The 23,436-nt window shown below is 39.9% G+C and overlaps 1 protein-coding gene across 10 annotated transcripts in view; it reads right to left on the minus strand.

Annotated features, from left to right (window-relative positions):
- Positions 1-23,436, minus strand: part of LOC140211665 (guanine nucleotide-binding protein G(I)/G(S)/G(O) subunit gamma-7-like) — a 267,308-nt gene that overhangs the window by 17,822 nt on the left and 226,050 nt on the right. For all 10 annotated transcript variants that reach the window (XM_072281687.1, XM_072281686.1, XM_072281684.1 and 7 more), the window contains one exon: positions 11,093-11,199. In XM_072281687.1, coding sequence (XP_072137788.1) covers positions 11,093-11,170 — 78 coding nt within the window. In that variant the 5' untranslated portion in view covers positions 11,171-11,199. The remainder of the gene's footprint in view (positions 1-11,092; positions 11,200-23,436) is intronic.

A 23,436-nucleotide genomic window follows, 5' to 3' on the forward strand; every position in this document is an offset into this window, starting at 1 on the left:
TGGACCTCCAGAAAGTGTGTGCTAACACTGATGGCCCTGACTATGCTTCCTCAAACAGCTACAGCGCTTCTTGGGCTTCTCTAACTTCTACTGCCATTTCATCTGAAACTACAGCCAAATTGCCACTCCTCTCACTTCCCTCACCAAGTCGCCTACCTCATGGATAACTTGATCTGCTGTCATGGACCACACTCTCAAGGAACTCGAGACGCTTCATCAGTGCTCCCATTCTCAGCCCCGCACCCGTCTGGAGGAGGAGGAGACACGGAGCTACTTGCCATTAAATGGGTCTTGGAGGAATAGGGACATTGGCAGATGGGAAATACTGAACCTTTTCTGATCTGGACTGACACCAAGACCTCATATCCATGCAACAGACCTGCCAGCTCAACTCATATCAGGCTTGGTGACCCTCTTCTTTGAGCAATTGAACTTCACAGATTCCTACCAACCTGGCTCCAGGAACACTACAGCGGACAACCTGACATGAAAGTGCAACCCAGCTGAAGTGGAGATTGACTCTCAACCCATCATTCCATCTTCCCAGATCCTTGCCCCTATCGATTTGGGACATTGAGAAGCAGATCCACCAGGCCCTACACCATGTACCTGCTCCAGCCAACACACCTGACAACTGCATGTATGTGCTGGCAGCTGTGAGCTCTGAGGCACTCCTCACCCCCTCTGGAAATTCAAAAAATGACGGACCATGGATTTTCTGTGGTGTCTGTTCTGGTGGCCACCACGATCGCAGATGTACATCAATTTGTCATTGCCTGCCCTCAATGTGCCCTGTTCAATTCATCCACAACCTGCAGCTATCTGGGCTCTGGTGGTCCCTACCAATCCCTTGATGCCCATAGTCAACATTGCCATGGATTTCATCATGGGCTTGCCACCTGCCAATGGTGCCACAGTGATCAAGACAATGGTGGACCGGTTCTCCAAGGCGGCCCAGGTTCTCCCACAAGACTGGGGCCCAAAATTCATACCCTAATTTTGGTGAGCCTTCTGTTCCCTTTTCTGCAGCTCAGTGAGTTTGTCTTCAGGCTATCATCCGCAGACCAATGAACAGTCAGAGCCGATCAGCAAGTGTGGAAGTTTCTGCGATACTACGCTGCCTCTAATCTAGAATCTCTTCTAGACTGAGCTGCCCTACAATTTACACACCTCCTCTGCCATGTGTATGTTATCCTTTGAGGTGCTTCATGGCTACCAATCCCCATTGCCTACTCAGTGGGAAACAATGATGCCGGACCGCCAGGTTGCCAGAGTGCTTGGAAGATGGCATAGAGGCGATTCCTAGCTGCCAATCACGTCTACTGCTGCCAGGCCAAAATACTCCAGCCCGGGGACCATGTCTACCTACCTGAAATCTCCCCCATGCACAGACTCCCACAAACTCTTGCCCCAGTTCATTGATCCCTTCAAGATTACCCACGACATTAATCCAGTCACCTACCATCTCCAGCAGCCATAATTCCTGAGGATCACACCTACCTTCCACATGTGCTGCCTCAAGCCCGTTGTCCACGGACCACTTAACCCACCAGAGTCTGCGCCTCTGGAACCTAGGGTGGTGGAAGGTGATCCAATGTACATGGTGCCAGAGAAAGCAGGATCTCCCAGTGGCCACACATTTTAATTCCACGTCCCATTCCCATTCTGATATGTCTATCCACGGCCTCCTCTACTGTAAAGATGAAGCCACACTCAGGTTGGAGGAACAACACCTTATATTCTGTCTGGGAAGCCTCCAACCTGACGGCATGAGCATTGACTTCTCTAACTTCCGCTAATGCCCCACCTCCCCCTCGTACTCCATCCGTTATTTATTTATATACACATATTCTTTTTCTCTCTCTCCTTTTCCTCCCTCTGTCCCTCTCACTATACCCCTTGCCTATCCTCTGGGCTTCCCCCCTCCCCGTTTTCTTTCTCCCTAGGCCTCCTGTCCTATCAGCCTCTCATATCCCTTTTGCCAATCAACTGTCCAGCTCTTGGCTCCAACCCTCCCCCTCCTGTCTTCTCCTATCATTTTGGATCTCCCCCTCCCCCTCCCACTTTCAAATCTCTTACTAGCTCTTCTTTCAGTTAGTCCTGACGAAGGGTCTCGGCGTGAAACGTCAACTGTACCTCTTCCTAGAGATGCTGCCTGGCCTGCTGCGTTCATCAGCAACTTTGATATGTGTTCCCTTATTCCTACCTTCTATTTTATGGTCTTTGACTAATCCTCAATCCATATCACTGTGTGACAATGATTGTGTACCTTAGAGCCACTGAGACTTAGTTTGGCTTTTTAATTTTTGTGTGGCACCTTTGGGAATATTTGTAGAAGTATATCAGATCAACTGGTTTGCTGTTACCTATTCTGCCAATAGTTTTTTTTCAAAATACTCCAACATGTCACCACTGGTTTACATACTGCTGTGAAATGTTTGCATGTCAAGCATATATTGCCTTGGAGCTGGTGGTTACAGATTTAGATTCTTGTGGTGTATCTACAATATAAGAGTGAAGATGGATACACGAGGAATTAGTTTTATAGACAGCATGCAATCAGCAAAGGGTTGCACATTAATGCTCGAAGAATTAATACTACATGTACATAACATTAAACATTAACTATTTTCTGCTGAAGTCTATGCAGAGTGTTTAATCTCTCTTTCCACTACCCCTAATACTGCTGGCATTTGTTTACATAATGGCATTGATAAAAACACAATAATCATCTTTCTTCTTCTGGATCAAAATCCTGGATAAAAAATAAAATACAACACTTCCCCTTATTGCACAAACTTGAATATTCTTGAAATCAAAAGTAATTTGGACACCCCTTGATAAGGCTATGGGAGTATTTCTGTCTGCCATGCACTCTGAGGTCTGCAAGTAAACCATCTCAGTCTGTATAATTATTGCTGGACATGTGCTGATCTTCTATAAATGAAAGATTATTTTCCTGGACAATGTTTTCAGTAACTCTGCAGACAAATTAAATGACTCTGAGAACAACGTGTGTTTTTTCCCCACTTTATTCACTCTATTTGTTGTACACGCAACAGAAGGAGCAAGAAAGCTGTCGATTGAAAACCAAAAGGAAACTGGTCAGGTAAAGGAGAATTTGCTTACTTGCCAAGTTTCCTTATTTGAGGAATAGATCAAAATAGTCTTGAAACAGTTGAAGAAAAATTGTGGATCAGACACCTTAATTGCCTTTCCTACTCAACCTATTCTGATACAAAAACTAATCAAAAGGTTAATATTTCTCCAGCTTTCACAACACCTTGTAAATAACGAGCCTGTGAAACTTCTGCCAAATAACTCACAAAAATATGATGCATATCTTTGTCAATGAAAGTTTGCTTTACCATTGATATCAGCTGTCGATATCCATATAACGATGAGTCAGCATACAGAGAGGAGGTGCAGCGGTTAACGGACTGGTGCAGAGCCAACAACCTGGCTCTCAATGTGAACAAAAGGGATGGTTGTTGACTTCAGGAGGACACGGAACAACCACTCTCCGCTGAACATTGACGACTCCTCCATAAAGATTGTTAAGAACACCAAATTTCTTGGTGTTCGCCTGGCGGAGAATCTCACCTGCTCCCTCAACACCAGCTCTATAGCAAAGAAAGCCCAGCGGCGTCTCTACTTTCTGCAAAGGCTGAGAAAAGTCCTTCTCCCACCCCCCATCCTCACCGCATTCTACAGAGGTTGTATTGAGAGCATCCTGAGCAGCTGCATCACTGCCTGGTTCAGAAATTGCACCATCTCGGATCGCAAGACCCTGCAGCGGATAGTGAGGTCAGCTGAGAAGATCATCGGGGTCTCTCTTCCCGCTATTACAGATATTTACACCACACGCTGCATCCGTAAAGCAAACAATATTATGAAGGACCCCACGCACCCCTCATACAAACTCTCCTCCCCCCTGCCATCTGGCAAAAGGCACCGAAGTATTCAGGCTCTCATGACCAGACTATGTAACAGTTTCTTCCCCCAAGCCATCAGACTCCTCAATACCCAGAGCCTGGACTGACACCAACCTTCTGCCCTCTACTGTACATATTGACTTGTTTATTATTTTTTGTAATGCCTGAACTGTTTTGTGCACTGTATGCGGTCCTGGGTAGGTCTGTAGTCTAGTGTAGTTCTGTGTTGTTTTACGTAGTTCAGTGTAGTTTTTGCATTGTACATGTAGCACCATGGTCCTGAACTATGTTGTCTCGTTTTTACTGTGTACTGTACCAGCAGTTATGGTCGAAATGACAATAAAAAGTGACTTGACTTGACTTGATATTCAGCTGCTTACATACCACTGCGATATGTGCGCATGCTCATACTAAAAATAATTCCTTGTTAATTTATGGAACCTTCACTAGGCTTACAGAACTCTGAGAAGATAACCGAATCCTCTTATTCCTAACACATGATAATGAATATCTACTAAAGGCACCATATATTATTATTTACTACAAAGTATATTAAAAAAGTAAGAAATAGATTTGTTTTTAAACCTACTGTATATTTAGAGTCTGATAAAAATATTTTTTTTACACTTGAGGAGACTCAGCATAAGGCTCAACAGACATAATGACATGTTGTGAACCTGGAATTCTGTTTCTCTCTCCACAGATGCTGCCTGGTCTGCTAAACATATCCAGCATTTGGTATTTCTATTTTGTCACATTACTGTGTTGAGAGGTTGTACAGCAAACTTTGAAGAGAGCTTTGTTAAAATTCAAGTTAACTTTGCTGCTCGTCCTTCAAAATCTGCAGGCGTCAATGTTAACTGTAGTTTATTATTTTCCACAGATAAATCACCACGGCTCTTGCTTATGCTGCAACACAACTGAATTCAGAGGGGAACCACAAGGAGTCTCAGGAACAGAACCAAATTGCTCTTCACCTGGAGTTGCATACAGAGTTAGAGCTTGTAGGGGGAAATGCCACTTGTTACACATATAGAGACGGCAACTTTTCTTGATGTGTCTGACAGTCAGTGTCCAGGAATGCATCAGGACCTAGAATATTTGAGATTTGTGCTGCTGCATGCATGCCCTTGCGGCCATGCTTTACTGATAGTTGTCAAAGTCACCACTGGCCTCGGCTTCTTTGCCTCAAAATCCTTCCAGGTCTCCAATGAGGATAGTTTCAGATTCTGTCAGTCTCCAACTTAGCTAATTTGTTGTTCAATAATGTAAACTTTGCTACCAATGAGAAAACTAAGTATGTGTAGCCATCCAGACATTCACAGATGTTCTACGAGTGTTCATCAAATGACGTGTCGGAACAGGAATGGAGATAAGAATTTAAATGGTTGTCCACTGGGAAATTCCACTTTTTACAGATGCACGTTGGTCTTTGGACTCCTTTTCCCACGATGAGGGTACTTTCAGATTGGAGGAGTAACACAACATATTTCACTTAGGTAGCCTCCAACCTGACGCCATGAACACCGGTTTCTCTGGTAAAACCTCTAACCCCCCCATTCATTTTCCCACCCTGGCCTCTTGTCTTTTTTCCTCATCTATCACTTCTCCAGTGCCTCTCCTCCACCCCATTCTCCCACTTTCCACTCTCCCCTACTATCAGATTCCTTCCTGTCCAGCCTTTACCATTTCCACCACCCAGCTTTTCACTTCATCCTCCCTTCCCCACCCATTTGGCTTCATCTATAACTTTCTAGCCTGTCCTCTCCTCCTCCTCCTCCCCCCTCCTTTTTATTCTGCCTTCTTCCCCCCTTCCTTTCCAGTTCTGATGAAGGGTTTTGACCCAAAATGTTGACTGTTTAATCATTTCCATAGATACTGCCTCACCTGCTGAGTTCCATCAGCATTTTGTGTGTGTTGATTTGGATTTCCAGCATCTGCAGGATCTCGTGTTATTGAAAGCAAAGTGCCTGGATGAAACAGAATTCTGCCAGCAGGAGCTGAGAGGCCCCTTTCTCACCATCTCTAATGGCAAAGCACTTGTCCTGTTGGTTACTTCCAGGGCCACATAGAATACTGATATAGTTTTTCAATGGCAGGAGGGTCCCTGATCTGAGTACTCATCTTCCTTTCCCTGCAGACGAACCATTGAGTGACAGCACGTGTTGAATAGTTTACAGAGAATACTTAATGTTTGACATTCCACAGTAATGAACTTGAATGGCATAGCTGTTCAGATGGTGACCAAGGAAGCATGAAAATGAAAGAATGTGTGCTCTGCATGTATGCAGTATATACAGTGATGAACAAGAGTGAACTTAAGAACACAAGGTGAGGTTTTGGAATACACATACAATGACAAAACTGAATGTGCCACCTTGTTCTATTCTCTTGATCTGTTAAGGTTATTAAGCTAGACACGAGGCTGAACCTAGTTAAGGGTAACCATGTACTGGCATCATTTTCTGCAACCACCTCCAAAAGCACAATTTTGTGATGCTACTAACTTTCCCCACCAATGCCATGGTTGCAACATTACCTCACAGCTGTTCAACTCAATCCCATGAAATGAAGGCCTTCTTAACCAAACTATCAACTTGTGTGGCAACTTTGAGAGATCTGTAGACATGGACCCCAAAATCCTTCTGTTCTTCTACACTGTCAATAACCCTGAATTCTGCCTTCAACTTTGACCTTTAAAGTGTATCACTTCACACTTTTCTGGGTTGAACTCCATCTGCCACTTCTCAGCCCAGCTTTGCATCCTATCAATGTTATGTTGTACCTACAACAGCCTTCTACTCTATTCACAACTCCACCAACCTTTGAGTCATCTGCAGACTCACTAAACCATCCTTTCATTTCTTCATTGGAGTTATTTATAAAAATCACAAAGAGCAGGGGTCCCTGAACAGATCCTTGCAGAAAACCACTGGTCACAGATCTCTTTACAGGATATGCTCTGTCTGCCATCATTTGCCTTCTATGGGCAGGCCAATTCTGAATCCACACAGCCAAGTTTCCCGGGGTTCCATGCCTACTGCCTTTCTGAATGACCTTATAATGGGGAACCTCGTCAAACATCTTCCTAAAATCTATATCCACTGCTCTACCTTCATCAATTTGTTTTTGTCACTTCCTCAAGGAATTCAACAAGGCTGATGAGGCATGATTTGCCTGGCACAAAGCCATGTTGACTACCCTAATCAGACTATGCTTCTCCGAATGCTCATAAATCCTGTCTAAGGATCCTCTCCAACAGTTTGACAGCCATTGATAGAAGACTCACTGGTCTGTAATTCCCAGGATTATCCCTATTACCTTTCTTGTACAAAGGAATAACATTTGCCTCCCTCTAATCTTCTGGTACTACTCCTGTGGCCAGTGAGGATACAAAGGGTCATGGTATAGCCTCCTTGTCTCTATTCATTGTAACTGTATTTTTTTTCTCTGCAAAAGTGGAAAGATACAGAAAGAAGACTTAACCATATAACACTGGGACAGAATCAGGCCATTCAGCCTATTGAATCTGCTCTGCCACTCAGTTATGTCTATGTCATTTTTCTTCTCAACCTCATTTTTATACTTTTTCCCCAAACCTTTGACACCCTTACTAACCAAGGACCTAACAATCACCTCTTTAAATATACTCAATGACTTGGCCTCCACAGCTGTTTGTGGAAATGAATTCTACAGTTCACCAACCTCTGGCTAAAGGAATTGCTTCTCATCTCTTTCTACAGGAATGTCCTTCTATTCTGAGGTTTTACATTTGGTCCGAGACTCTACTATTATTGGAAACATCCTCATCATGTCCACTCGATCTACCCTGAGAAAATTCCTCTCTAAAACACAGAGATGAAAAAATCTGAAAGAACCATAAAATGTAACATATTTCTAGTGATTAACTAAATTTAAAAATTATTTGATAAATAAATATGAATAAAAACAATTGGATCAATAATAATCCATGGTAATGGCACAGTGTACTCTTGGGCTTGTTTCCCTGGTTACTGTATGACTGCACCTCTGTCAGAAATCTTTCTCTGCACATTCATGGGAGTAAGATTCATTAAAATACACCGTCCAGGTTTACAAATAAAAAAATATAAAATTGAAGAAATAAAGAAGGAATGGAGAGTAACTGTAACACAGTAAACAAGGAGAGCAAATGCTTAGGACATTTGTAGTTGGAGAGAGAAATTTCACTTGAAAAATTTGTTAGCAGTTAGTGTTTGCAACTGCTGATTACCTACCACAGCCAGTTAAATAAAAGTCCTAGTAACATAGTTTGTTTCTCTGTATGTATAGATCTACTGGATTACCTTAGCAATGTACATAGTGCTAAGGATTCTGTATTGGATCCTAGCTGGTCTTTCTTCCTTTTAGGTTAATAAATAGTAAATCAGGTGGTTTTACTCTTGAAGGGTGTGTTCCTGCTAATCTTCAGTTATATGTATGTTCCAGATGATCTGCAACAGTCTGGTCCAATTAAGACTCAGCACATTCCATGTGTCACAACAACTCTTAGACTTAAGAACATGCCCTTGCATTCCACCTTCAAGGACATTTATTTTCGTGTGTTTGAATAAGTTTTGCAAAAGTACTGTAAAATTTAATCCAAAGTTGTTTCTAAAGAGAATGCAGAGAGGTTCAACTTGGTGTTCCAAGCAAACTCTTCTCTCCTGGGATGTAACTGCTTTGCCACCAGCTCTGTGAAGTGTCAAGGCTCCTTGAAAATGCATATCATCTCCACCAACTTGGGGAAATCCCCGATCAAAATGGAGGAGGAGCATTCAGATTGGCATCGAGCATTTTGCATCTATGTATCAGGAGCATCCAGATACCATTGCAGAAAGAGCTTCCAATACCTCCCAAACTACCCCCACCCCCATTAATCACTTTCTGCCCCACCTGCGTCACAATTTGCAAGTAACAGATCAGCCTCCTCTGCGACCTCAGAACCCACAGAACTGGAGTAGAAGCAAGCCATAGTGCACACCTGTCTGCAGGTGGCATATCATACGTGTACAAATGCTGTGCAGTTCACGTGAGTTCTAATTGTTTCTCTGGACAGAAAACAGCATACAGAAGTGAAATATGAACATTTAGATTTGCATAATGATGTAAACATTAAGACTGATCAACGTAAAGATTTTCATTTGCATCTGTGGGCTTATGCATGCAATATTTCAGATTGATGCTTAACATCACTTAATTGACTTATAAATGTCAAGGTGTACATAATAAGTCTGTTTGTAGAAATTCCAACATTTTTGTTGTAAGATCAAAAGGCATGCAGCATAAATGGGAGATGACAGTGAATTCTGATAACTTTGGATGTTGTGCAGGCAAAATGTCAATAACTAATCATCACAGGTCCACTTCCTGTTAAAGCAAGTGCAAAGGAACGATAAACTCTCTGAAATGCAGTTTGCTGCAGCTTTACCACAAATTCTGAACATATTACAACACAGCATGCCAAATGATATTTTGTGCTCTCTCTGCATATTGTATTTCTGACTTGCACCAAATGCCGTTTTCGTTTTGCACTTGTGGTCTCATATAATACGGGACTAACTTCTTCATCAAAATCTCACGCCTTTAAATTAAATGTTCATGAAAACTTGTTAGGAAGGAACCTAACAATGGAAAATAAGAATTGCTAATTTAGTATCACCTTAATGTTATTATGAAATTAGGAATAAATTACATAACCTGTTTACTGCACATTATTATTTGGAAATCATCTTACCATAGAGTTTGTTGTCTCTTCTAACTATACTCAAGTGCATTTAAAGATGAAGCTGTTTTTTCTTTCTAAATTTCTTCAACATAGTTATAAAAGGCCATGCATGGTGTAGCATGTTCTGTTATTTGATAAAATCATGGCTGAACCAAACTTGACCACAACTATGATTTCCTCATGATATTCATTACTTTTCATTCCCTTCTTGTTCAAGAACTTGTCTAACTCAGCTTTGAATATACTTAATGATCCAGCAGCCACAACTCTCTGTGGTAGAGAAATCCAAAGATTCACAACCAGCTGAGAGAAGAAATTCTTCTTTATCTCTCTTAATCTGAACCCTTATCCTGAGATTATGTCACCAATTTTTATACTTCCCTGTCAGAGGAAAACATCCTGTTATATTCCTTCTTATACGTTTGAATGAAACAATCACTCATTCTTTTAAATATCAAAAGCACTGGTTCATTCTGTATAATCTTTCTATGGTTAAACTCTTCACTCCAGGAATCGATCTCCACCAGCACTAGTAAAATGCATTGAGTTACTGACCTTAATTACTCTGATAAACCTGTGACTTCTACTTTTGGACCCAGAAGAATATGCAAATTGGTGCATGAAGGAATAGTGCCTGTAGACACCCCTCCACCAAATCACACACCTTCCTTACTTGAAATTCTATCACTATTCCTTCATTGCTTTGAGATTAAATCCTGGCACTCTCTGCCCAACAGTACTATGGGAATACCTTCTACTGGACATTGGTAATGTAAAATACTGCAAGTGGATTCACTGGTTCACTGGTGAGACTGACGGTGGGGGAGGTACGTTGCCTCAGTTGTTGTGTGGACAAGGCCCTCATGGTTAAATGACAATTAAACTCGAACTTGAGATGGATTACAGTGGTTCAAGAAGGTTGCTTACCACCACCTTCTCAAGGGCAATTACAGTAAGCAACAAAAATTGGCTTTTCTATAATTGAAAAAGAAAAAAAACGTCATGAGCCATGCTACAATGCCTCGATAGTATCCTTATATACGGATAACAAAACTAAGTAGCACTCCAGGTATTGTCTCACCAAAGCTTTGCATAGCTTCCTTACTCTTGTAACAAAGGAAAATATTAACTATTTACATGCTGTATCTTTGTGCTATCTTTCTGTTTGCTTTCTTGTCCAAGGACATTCAGATCTCTTTGAACAGCAACACTTAGTAGTCTTACATCCTGAACTATTTACTGCAGATCACCAAGCATCTGTCACCAGACACCATCATAAAGAGTTCAGATATAATGTCTGTCTCTCAAAGTTCAGAGGTGCATGTGCCATTCCAGTTGACAGAAAATAATTTTCTTGTGTGGAAAAGCAAAAACGTGACAACTAGTGTAAAAGGTACTTTTATAATCTCACCTTGATTCTTTCAATACCAGCTTCAATCCTCAATTGTTCCACCATTTTCCTTGCCTGAGCTATGTTGTTTGTTGACATTGTTGCTGCTTATTTAGCAAGTCAATTTTCTGGATAAAGAAAAACAAAATAATATCATAAAAATCTAAAAAATATGATAAAATATGATAGCATTAAAATTATAGATTTTTCCAGATAGCCAGGAGATAACTTGCTACAGAAAATAATTGTAATAGAAGCCCTTTATGGTTTGAAACTTCCACTTAGCCACTTCAGGTAACCATAATCAGTGATTTTGCTTCATTTGAAAAAGAATGCATGTAGATGTGGGAGAAAAACAGGCTTACCCCAAATGTAAATGCCCCTATATTTATACATACTTGACTAATATATGTACAAAATGATGCCGGGATCAGATGAATTTCCATCTTGAGAAGATGGGAGAAAAATAGAGATACACATCATTCAAAAAGATTTCTGTTTTCATGATTCTGAAAAATAGGTTTTCTGAAAGGAACTCTTCAATGCTGTGGAAGACAGGTCTCACTGTAAGTAACACAACTGCTTCAGGGAAGAGGGAATGGAACAAATTCATTAGCTTGTATTAGTCTGGACTTTGTGTAATTTTTTTGCTGCCATCAAACTGTTTTGTTTAAAAATCTTCTGCAAAGAACTAACTTTAAAAAAACTTCTCAATCTATCAGAAAAATATCTGAACAACTTTGGTGCAATATTTAATAAGTAATTATGGTTTCATGAATTCTTTTCCATTACAATATTTTCAGAAGTCAGGTAATTGTGATATGAGAAAGAAACCAAAAAATGTGACAAGGGGAAATGTAGCATAAAATGTTTTTCAGGAAATACAACATTAATAGCAATTGCAACTGAGTGATAATTGGCTGTACTCTATTGGAAAGAGAATCAATAAGCAGTCAAACTGGTCAGAGTGCATTGCAGCTCTTTTGTCCTTACAATTTTATCTGATTGAATCAATGACTTAATTTTAACAGATTTACTGCATGATTTGCATTAGTTTTACAAGATAAAAAATGTAACGGCTTTGGAAGAGATCCAGTTCCTAATTAATAGGACCTGGGTGCCCTTCTACACTAATCACTGAAAGTTAACATATGCTGCAGCAAGACAATTAGGAAGGCAAATGATAATATTAGCCTTTATTCCAAGATGACTTGAATACAAGACTGGAGATGCCTTGCTCCGATTGTACAGGTCCCTGATAAAGCAGTATCTCGATTACATGAACAAATTTGGTTTTCATAACTAAGGAAGGAAACTTAGGTAGAGGTAACTTTGGAATCCAGGCACAGGAGATTTGCATAAGGAGAGGTTAGATAGACTCGGCAAAACTCCATCGAGTTTAAAAGAATGAGAGATGATCATATCGAAACATGCAAAATCTTAATAATATATCAGGCATGAGGGGCCAAATTGTCAAATATTGTTTTTATTTCTTCTTCTTAAGCAAGAGGACCAGGAACTGAAAAAGCTGAAAGTAGATGGAAGCAACTATAATCATTCTTGGCAGATTTATCCACCTGATTTAAACCTATTCAAATGTAAGTATTGACAGATAAACAGAATGGTAGGGTGGGAAAACTCTGCCATTCTCTAAACAGTGTGGAAATGAGTGAATTTTTTGAAAGCGATCTCAAAACATTAATAAAATCAGAAAGAAAGAACTGAATGAGTTCATTAGTTAGTGTCAATTCAGAAGAATGGCTTCACACTGTGGAGATTAAGATCTGTTTGTAAAGGAAGTGGGATAACCAGCTGGAGAATCCCCATAGTTGTCTTGTATGCAGGTAGCCTCTCTCAGCAGTGGTGAAGGGGCTCAGTTACCATTCCGATAACCTGACAGATTAGATTGAAAGCCTGTTGTAGGACTTGCCTGACTTTTGTTCAAATGATTATGTGACAAAATGAAGTCACATCATTAATATACAGAAATCCTTGACATACAGTCAATGTATATAAATTATCTTATTGTATTATATTTACTCTGTTCTTTAAATTATTGCATTCTTTATCTTTTATGTTTTTTTGTACTGCACCTGATCCAGAGTAATAATTATTTCATTCTCCTTACACTTGTGTACAGGAAATGACATTAAACAATCTTGAATCTTGAAACTTGTATCATCCATCTCTCCACACTGAATAATAATTACGATTATTGTCAAGAAATATTAATAGACAAAACCTTAAACATGTACCTAGATAGAAACACTGACTGACATTTTATGCTGCCAAGATCTCTCATATGTCATAAAATTAATTCTTAATTTGCGTACGTTGAGCTCTTTGTGTTTGAAGTGTGATCTGAGTCATATAAAAATACCAGTGCTGACTGTACTATTCTTTCCTGGCACTGTAAAAAAAGTTTTTGTATCAGCCTCTTTTGGAAAAAAATATTTCTCCAGTGGTTTCTGTGGCTTAAATACAGCACAATCTATTTTATAACACTTCTCTGATTTACAGCAATATATAGTTCATCGTAATGAATAAAGTAAGTAAAATAGGTGCAATGAAATGATTAATTTTATATTAGTTATGTATCACAGACTGTAACTGTCTTCAAATTGCAGTATTGATGTCATCTTTGGCCTGCAAATAATTAAATTAATCAAGCAGCACAAGGCTGCCAAATTGAAAGGTCCATTCTTGAAGCTTTCTAGGAATGGTGCATCAGGCCTGAAACCGTACTGTAAAGAGTTAGCAAAGGGAATGCCATGGATGTTGCCCATACAGAGTTTAAAAAAAACATTTGCCATAATATCACATAAATCATTAATTTCCTAAATTGAAAATGAGAGAAAAGGAGATTTTTTTAATAAAACAGTGGCAAATAATTATTTTGCAGAGAGAAAGATATGATTGTGTTTCTGAAGAATCAATGCAAGTAACAGTTCTTTTTGACATAACTAGGAAAGATTTGGATATTGGAAAAAGATTTGCTAATGACACTGAATATGGAGGTGTGGCTAACAGCTCCATGAGGACAATTTGCTATGACAGATCACGGAAAGTTATAGTAGATTGAACTTAAAAGAGAGGTGCTGGTGATACATTTAGGTAGAAGGGAAGAGGAAATATAGACAACGTCAAGAGTCATAAAGAGCGAATGGAGGGACTCAGATGTTCAAGTGCACGGATCCTTGAAGGGCTCAGGACCTGCTGAGAAAGTCATTAGCAAAATGTGTGGGATCTTGGGCTTCACAGATGCAGGCATTTGCATCTAAAGGGCACAGCTTTAAAATGAGAGGAGTGCAAAAGCAGAATAATTATGCTGAACAAGAATCATGGAAGATTTATCACAGGAAGTCATTGAGTTCATGGCAATTGACAAAGAGCTGCCTAGTTTAATCCCATTTTCCAGCACCAGAGCTCTAGTCCTGTAGTTCACAGCTCTTCAAGGATATAAGCAAGTGTGAATTGTGTTGCTCTCTTTACCATCCCTGCAGACTGTGAGTTCCAAACCATTACCACCCTCAATGCAAGAGGATATTTCCTCATTTCGCCTCTAATCCTTGTATCAATTACTTGAAATCTATGCCTCCTGTTTTTTTAAAATTCATCCATTAAGGGAAATAGATACTTATTTACTCTGTCTAGGCCCCTCAAATGTTACACATCTTAGGTCTAATTCTTCTGAGTTCAACAAAAACAACCCCAGTTTATCCAATCAATCCTCATAATTACAATTTCCTAGTCCCAGCAAAAGATGTGTAAATTTTATCTGCATCCTCTCCAGTGCAATCATAATGCTCCTGTGATGTCAGGACCAGAAATAAATAAAACAGTCAACTTTTATTAAGCTCTGGTTAGGCATAACTTGAATACAATGTCCAGGTCCGGAAGAAGCATATGAGCACACTTGAGAGGTTGCATAGGAGATAAACAAGAATGATTTCAAGGATGAGGAATCTTAGTTACAATGTTTGGGCTGTTTCCCCTGGAGCTATTTTTTTGGGGCGGGGGTTGTGATTAGATAGAGTCGTCCAACATTATAACAGGTTGAGATATGGTTGTCAGGAAAATCTAATCCCATTAGTTGACGGTACAAGGACTAGATGATCTGTTTAAAACTCTGGTGATGGGATATGGGAGATGTGGATTTTTTTTTAGCAGTAAGTAGCATAGGACAGGAAGTCTGCCTATGAAAATGGAGGGAATTAATGATTTCTGAAGGATATTGAAGGGAAATAAAGTTGGGATTGACAGACCTGATGTACTGAGGGCTGGTGCGACTGTGTACGCCACAAAAGAGTACTGCATCTAGTTTAGGACAGCAGATGTAGAAATGATATAATATAATGTCTGACTTTTTATGTCCGGTCAAGGCAATAGTTTCCAAGATTCTCTAGCCAAATGTTAATGCTGATCCCCAGCTAAGATCTGACCAAGGCTGATACAGGTAAAATATTTCCTCACGTTTGATTTTAATGATTTGTTCCCGTGGTTACTATAACCACCAGGAGCTACCAATTCCTCACCATTCTGAAAATATTCCAATTGTCATTTTTGGATTCGAGGGGAATGATCCCACAGTACTCACAATGAACTTCATGGTGTATTGAATGGAGTTGAAAGGAGTAATTTAAAAATCAACATATGCACCTGAAGTGGAGGCAGATCAAAGAACAGGAAAGGAAGGCAGCAAAATGACAACACATATGCCAGGGCAAATGTACTTTATGTTAGATAAGAAGTTCTTACTTCTCTCTTCTGCAATGAGATCACTTCTGCAATTAAATTATTAGACTTACTGCTCTGTAGGTTTTGACTGGTGGAAAACAGTAAGTAACCAATAATGCTGTAGTTACTGTTATAACTTATTTGCCAATGACTTACACTAATTGATAAAATCAGAAAATTTAGGAAGGACTCAGCTGGCCAGAAAACATCTCATCAGAGAGAAATGGCAAGTATTGTTTTCAGGTCAGTGAACTTTTATTAGACTCTCTTGATAAAACACTGTGAACTACAGGTTTTTATTTCACTACAGATTTCAGAGCATAATCTAACTGGCACATCAGCATGTCTAATGTTGTGGAAGGGAGTGCTGAATTGCTAGTGGTGCATTTTTTCCTGGTCAATGTTGTTCTGCCACACATACAATCACCAAAAATAGATTGGTCTTCATAAGCTATTTGTGGGAGCTTGCTGCGACCAAAATTGCTGTTCAGCATCCTACAACAACAGAGACAGTGAAAGAACAAAAACACCTATTCTTTTTAAAAGTCCCTTGGACAGTCCTGGGATGAGATGAAGTGAAGCATGAATATGAATTCCCTTGTTCTTGAATCCACTTTGGTGGTATCTGAAAATAGGTAATTCTTCATCTTTCCCAGCCCGTGGAATTAGGAACTTACCATAAGGGCTAGCAATGGAGGAAACCTATGTTTTCTGTGGCTAAATGATGCAATTACTCTCTCCATACAAATCATTACACCAGTTACTTCAGTACTTCCCCTTTACCACGTCAGCTTCTTGCTGCCTACACGGGGAACTCCCAAGAAAATGTTGCTGTGTACTGTTCCAGTTCAAATCAAGTCATTATGAGAATTGAATATTTCTATACTGTCTCATGGTTTTTTTGACTATATTGTGTGTCTATAACAACTCTTTGGTCTTTGACAGAATAATTCAAAAATGAATCACACAGTGAAGATATGACAAAGTTGTGGAAGAACTATTTGGATTGGTTTCTCTAGACTGTCAGAGGCTGAGGAGTATTAAAAAATTATAACTGGTATTGATAGAGTAGATAATTTTTCCCCCAAGGTGGAAATGTCAAATACTAAAACGCACAGCTTTAAGATTAGAGGAGGAAAGTTTAAATGAGACTTATGAGGCAATTTTTTTAAAAACACAGAGAGTGGTAGGAAACTGAAATGCACTGCCAGGGGAAGTGATGCAAGCAGATATGATAGAAATGGTTAAGAGGCGATTAGAAAGTACATGAACAGGCAAGGAACGGAGGGATACAGACCATGGAAGGATATAGACTGTTCATGTGCTTTCTTATTGATCATGTAAATAAAGCAGATGGAATTAGTTTGGATTGGCATCATAGCCAGCAGAGACTTCATGAGTCAAAGAGCCTGTTCTTGTGCTGTACTATTCTATGTTTTATTTCTGAACATAGTGCCGATCACACCTTAAGAGACAGTCTTGCTCCTTGAAGACTCCACTTTCAATACATAGTTATAGATGGTTGTGTACACCTCTGCATTTGGGTAGTCATGGCTTACTTGGCAGCATCATTGTTCCTGAACCAGAAGGTTCTGGGTGCCAATTTCACTCCAGAAACTCAAATACAAAAATTTAGGCTAACCCCCTGTTTTGCACTGAGAGAATGCTACATTGTCAGAGGTGCTGTTTCTCAGCTGTATTAAGATATGGGAATACATAGCAGGTCAGACAGAATCGACGGAATATTTATTGTTATGAAACACTGAGTCAATCTTTACATCCTCCATATTCATAGAAATACATAGCACAGAAGATGGACCTTCAGCCCACCTCATCCATGTCTATGCACACTCATCTCACTAGCCTGCAATGGATCTAAGTCCTTCTATGCCAGATGCTCCGAACCCCTTGCTTAATGGTATTGGTCCATGGCATAAAAAAGGCTGAGAACTCAGATTGTGGTAAGTGTGTCTGATTCTACCACCTCCTCGGACAACATGTTCCAGGTATCAAGCACCATGTGAAAAACTTTCCCCTCGTATTCCATTTAAAATTCATTCCTCTCACCTTAATCTATTCCTTTTGTTTTCATACCAAGGCAAAGAAATATATGGATAGATATATGGACAGGAAAGGAATGGAGGGTTATGGGCTGAGTGCAGGTTGGTGGGACTAGGTGAGAGTAAGAGTTCAGCATGGGCTAGAAGGGCTGAGGTGGCCTGTTTCCGTGCTGTAATTGTTATATGGTTATAAATTCTGCCTTTCTGTTGTAGCTATATTTCTTATAATTTTGTATTACTCTATCAGGTCACCCCTCAGACTCTTTTGCTCCGGGGGTGGGGGGTGGGGGGAGAAGGGATGCCCAACTAATCCAATGTTTTTCCATAAAAGGACTGATTTGGAAGCTCTGGAAAGGGTACAGAAGAGGTTTACCAGGATGATGCCCTGATTAATGGTGTGAACTATAAGGACAGATTGGTTTCTTGGGTTATTTTTTCTGAAGCACCAGATGCTGATGGAAGACTTGATAGAAATTTATAAACTTGTAAGTCAGAATACTTCTGGCAGGGTAGAAATGTCAAATACTAGGGGACACGCATTAAAGGTGAGGGGGTCGGGGAAAATGTTTTACACAGAGAGTGGTAGGGGCCTGGAGTGAGTAGCAGGGGTAATGGTGCAAAGGTGGCGTTTAAGGCTGTCTACAAGAAGGGTCAGAGCCGTCTCTATTTCCTGAGGAGACTGAGGTCCTTTAACATCTGCCGGACGATGCTGAGGACGTTCTACGAGTCTGTGGTGGCCAGTGCTGTCATGTTTACTGTTGTGTGCTGGGGCAGCAGGCTGAGGGTAGCAGACAGAATCAACAAACTCATTCGTAAGGCCAGTGATGTTGTGGGGATGGAACTGAACTCTCTGACGGTGGTGTCTGAAAAGAGGATGCTGTCCAAGTTGCATGCCATCTTGGACAATGTCTCTCATCCACTACATAATGGACTGGTTGGGCACAGGAGTACATTCAGCCAGAGACTCATTCCACCAAGATGCAACACAGAGCGTCACAGGAAGTCATTCCTGCCTGTGGCCATCAAACTTTTCAACTCCTCCCTTGGAGGGTCAGACACCCTGAGCCAATAGGCTGGTCCTGGACTTATTTCCTGGCATAAGTTACATATTACTATTTAACTATTTATGGTTTTTTTACTATTTATTATTTATGGAGCAACTGTAACGAAAATCCAATTTCCCCCGGGATCAATAAAGTATGACTATGACTATGACTATGACTAAGAGACCTTTAGACAGACACAGGAGCATACAGGCAATGGAGAGAAATAGATCACATGCAGGCAAAAGAGATGACACCATGATGCGGATATTGTGGGTTGAAGGGCCTGTTCCTGCACTGAAGTGTTCCATGTTATATGTTCTGAAACTGAAGTCCTCCAATTCAGGAAACATCTTGGTGGATCTCCTCTGCACTGTCACATCTTTCCTACAGCGTGACAGCAAGAATGGCAAACAATACTCAAAATGCACTCTAATCAGTCTCATAAAGTTTCAACTTCACCTCCCACCTTTTATATTCTGTGCTCTGATCCATGAAAGAAAGCATGTCATATGCCTTTTTCATTGTCCTATTTACCCGTGTTGATACTTTTAGGGAACTACGGACCTGAGCACAAAGATTCCTGTGTCTATCAAAGTTTCTCCGTGTCCTCCTATTTACTGCATAGATCCTACTTCTATCTGACTTCTCAAACTGCATCGGCTTCTATTTATCAGGAATAAGTCCCATTTGCCAAGGCGCCAGCCAGCTTTCTACTTAATCTATAAACTGCAGTAGCCTTAGACAACCTTCCTCGGCACCACCAATTTTCATGTCATCTGCAAGCTTACTTATTATTTTTCTTACATTCACTTCTAGGTTGTTAATATATATCATAAAGGCCACAGTGCTGATTTCTGTGGTACGCCACAAGCCACAGACTTGCAATCAGAAAAATATCCTTCTACCACCACTCACGTTCGAATCATTGCGCCGATTTTGGAGCAAATAGCTAGCTTGGATCTTAACTTTATGGAGTAGCCAACCATGCAGGTCTTGTAAATGCCTTACTGAAGTTCATACAGACAACGCCTACCACCCTTCTTTCATCAATCTTAGCAGATATATCCTCAAAACTCAATCAAATTAGTGATGCAGCAATTTATTTTAACTAAAAGCATGTTGACCATACCTGATTAATCCTTGCTTTTCCAAATATACATAAATCCTATCCCTTAAAATGTTCTCCAATTGTTTCCCAACTACTAAAGTAAGACTTGCTGGTCTGTAGTTACTTGGCTTATTCTTGCTGCCCTTCTTAAATAAAGGAACAACATTAACTATTTTCCAGTCTTCTGGTACCACATTGATGGCTACTGTAGTTGCAAATATCTCTGTCATGGCCCCAACTATCTCCTCCCTTGATAGATTGCATCTGGCCATGGGGATTTATCAATGCTTATGCATTCTGTGACATCCAACAACCCCCCCATCCTGACACTCTAGACTATTAACCTGCCCTCAATTAACTCAGTATCTTCCAAGCCTTTCTCCTTCTTGAATACACATGAGAAGTATTTATTTAGGACAATGCCCATATCCCCTGGCTTCACACGTAAATTACCCCTTTGATGTCCAAAGGGATTTGCTCTTGGCTATCCTCTTGATCCTGATACACTTACACAGTGCCCTGGAACTCTCCTTATTCTTAATTGTCAAGGATGTTTTATGACCCGTCTTTGCCCTTTTAATTCTTGTTCTCTCCTATACCCTCAATGTTACTCAAAGTACTCACTCGATTCTAGATGTTTATCCTTGTCATCTACTTACTTTTTTCCCTGATCAAACCTTCAATTTCCTTGTCATCTATGGTCCTTTAATCTTGTCATCTTTGCCTGTCATTCTTATTGATATGTACTTTTAAAAGACTCCCAATTGTCAGATGTCATTTTACTCACAAGCAACTGTTCACAATATGTACTCCTCAGCTCTCCTCTTACGCTACTGTAATTGAATTCTCCCAAGTTAGAACCTTAAGTGAAGAACAATCCTAATCCTCTTTCATAATTACCTTGAAACTTAGAGAATGATCCTCCAAGAGGATCACACCCTTGTCGTGGTTTTGATGCTTGCGGGCCTCGATGATTCAGAGAGTTATGTTGGCTGGAGTCAGGACTTTATGCTTTGGCTCTTGTTAGGATCACCCATGCCAAATAGGTTAAAGGGTAGAGGCCAGACTAAGAGTGGTCCATTGGTCTCCAGGTTCAGGGGATCAGCTCAAGGCTAACAACCCTGACTGGTAAAATAAAATTGTCATGGAAACAGCAATCAAGAATCCTTCTACAACTGAGTGCGATGATATTCCTGAGTCTCCACCTGGGACTTACATGACTGACAATGGTGAAAACCGAGAGGAAGCTACTGACATGATGAAGAGAGCCCTGAACACTGCCAGAGACGGAGGACCTTCATTGCTGCCCTAAACACCAGCGGCGTAATGGGCAGTAAGTTAGAGAATGATGGTGTTGGATCTGGAGATGAAATCGCTCAAAAGGTTCTCTGGAAGACAAGAATGAGTCTCAGAAAGACAGCGTCCATTATTAAGGACCTCCAGCACCCAGGGCATGCCTTTTTCTCACTGTTACCATCAGGTAGGAGGTTCAGAAGCCTGAAGGCACACACTCAGCGATTCAGGAACAGTTTCTTCCCCTCTGCCATCTGATTCCTAAATGGACATTGAATTTTTGGACACTACCTCACTTTTAAAAAAATATACAATATTTCTGTTTTTGCATGTTTTTTTAAATCTATCCAATATACGTAATTGATTTACTTGTTTATTTATTATTATTACTATTTTTATTTTATTATTTTTTTCTGTCTGCTAGATTTTCTATTGCACTGCATTGCTGCTGCTAAGTTAACAAATTTCACGTCACATGCAGTGATAATAAACCTGATTCTGAAATCTTGTGGTTATAGCCATTTTATTAAATGTTCATGACAGAAATAACAGTGAAACACCCCAAGCAACTAGCTCTAACTGTAAACAATTCACTCTAACAAATAATCTGCCTCATGGTCTTTCCTTATACTGAAATCTGGTTCAAACTGGAGAGATAAGGGAATCTTCACTGATAAGAACGGTCTGCAAGACAAAGACAGTCTTGATTTATGCCACCATGGCATCTCATGTTTAGAGTCAAAGAAACAATAGAAGTACAGAACCAACTGTATTACAAATTACTGAAAATCCACTGTATCTTTACAACAGGTGACTGAAACATATTAGCGGCCAATAAGAAAGTTAAAGTATAAGAAAATAACAATTTAAACCCTAATCCAACAATGGTTACTGTTCCCCATCATTGCCATCACCTGTTAAACCCAAATGCTGCTTTGTCTCTAGTTGGACTATTTACATAATGTCTCAAAATGCACTCAAACTCCACTCCATTTAAGCCCCTTGCACTAAGGCAATCCCTGGCAATATTGAAAGGAATATTTCTCCCCAAATCCACCCTGATAACATCCAATGATGTTATATGTTTTATTCAGATCCCCCTCACTCTTATATGCTTGAAAAGATACAAACGTAGCCCATCAAGTCACTGTTCATCATATAATCCAGTCATTCCATCCATTATATCTTCTCCAAACTGCTTTCAATGCAGTAACATTTTTTTCTCAATTAAGAAGACCAAATTTGTGCTAAGATGTGGCATTGCCTATACTCCACAAAACTGTTGCATAACTTCCATAATTCAGCATTCAATTTCCTGAGATAGACAGAAAAAACATTAATATTCTATTAGCTTTCCCAATCACTTGCAGTATCTGCATTTCATTACATGCACGAGAGCACCCAAATCCCTCAACATCTCAGAGCTCTGCAATCTCTTATGGGTTAGATATCTTCGTGGTGTCAAAACAGACAGTTCTAAATCTTCCCACATTGTAATACATTTGCCAATTCTTTGCCGGCTCACTCAACCTCCTTATGTCCTCTTTTGAACTTATTTTCCTACCTAGTTTGGTGTCGTCAGTATTTTCAGCCACCACATTTTTGGTGCCTTTATCCCTGTATTTCTATAAATGGTAAAATGTTAAACTCTTATTACAGATTCTATCGTACACCGCTTGTTATGTCTGGCCAACCAGACTAAGACCCATTTATACCTACTCTGTTTCATATTATTCCTGCACCATAATTTTTTTTTTCTATGATAACCTTTGGCTTTCTGGAAATCTAGGTTAATGTCTACATCGATAACCCTTTATATAGAGAATGTGTTTCACTTTCAAAGAATTTTAATTAATTGGTCAAACATGACTTTTTCACAAACTTTAATTCTTCAAAGCACCATCTTATAACACCTTTAATAATAGGTTCTTATGTTCTCCCTAAGACAGATATTAAACTAAGTGGTCTGTGGTTTATTGCTTTCAGTTTCCTTTTCAATATACATAAACAAACTTTCGTGATAGAATGCAGTGAGGTTAATTTTGCATGCAACCAAATTAATAATTGGCAGATTAATTATGAAGAGGTAACAATAATGAAAGACATCATACATTTAACAAA

The sequence above is a fragment of the Mobula birostris genome, chromosome 17 (assembly GCF_030028105.1).
Source record: "Mobula birostris isolate sMobBir1 chromosome 17, sMobBir1.hap1, whole genome shotgun sequence".
Taxonomy (NCBI): Eukaryota; Metazoa; Chordata; class Chondrichthyes; order Myliobatiformes; family Myliobatidae; genus Mobula; species Mobula birostris.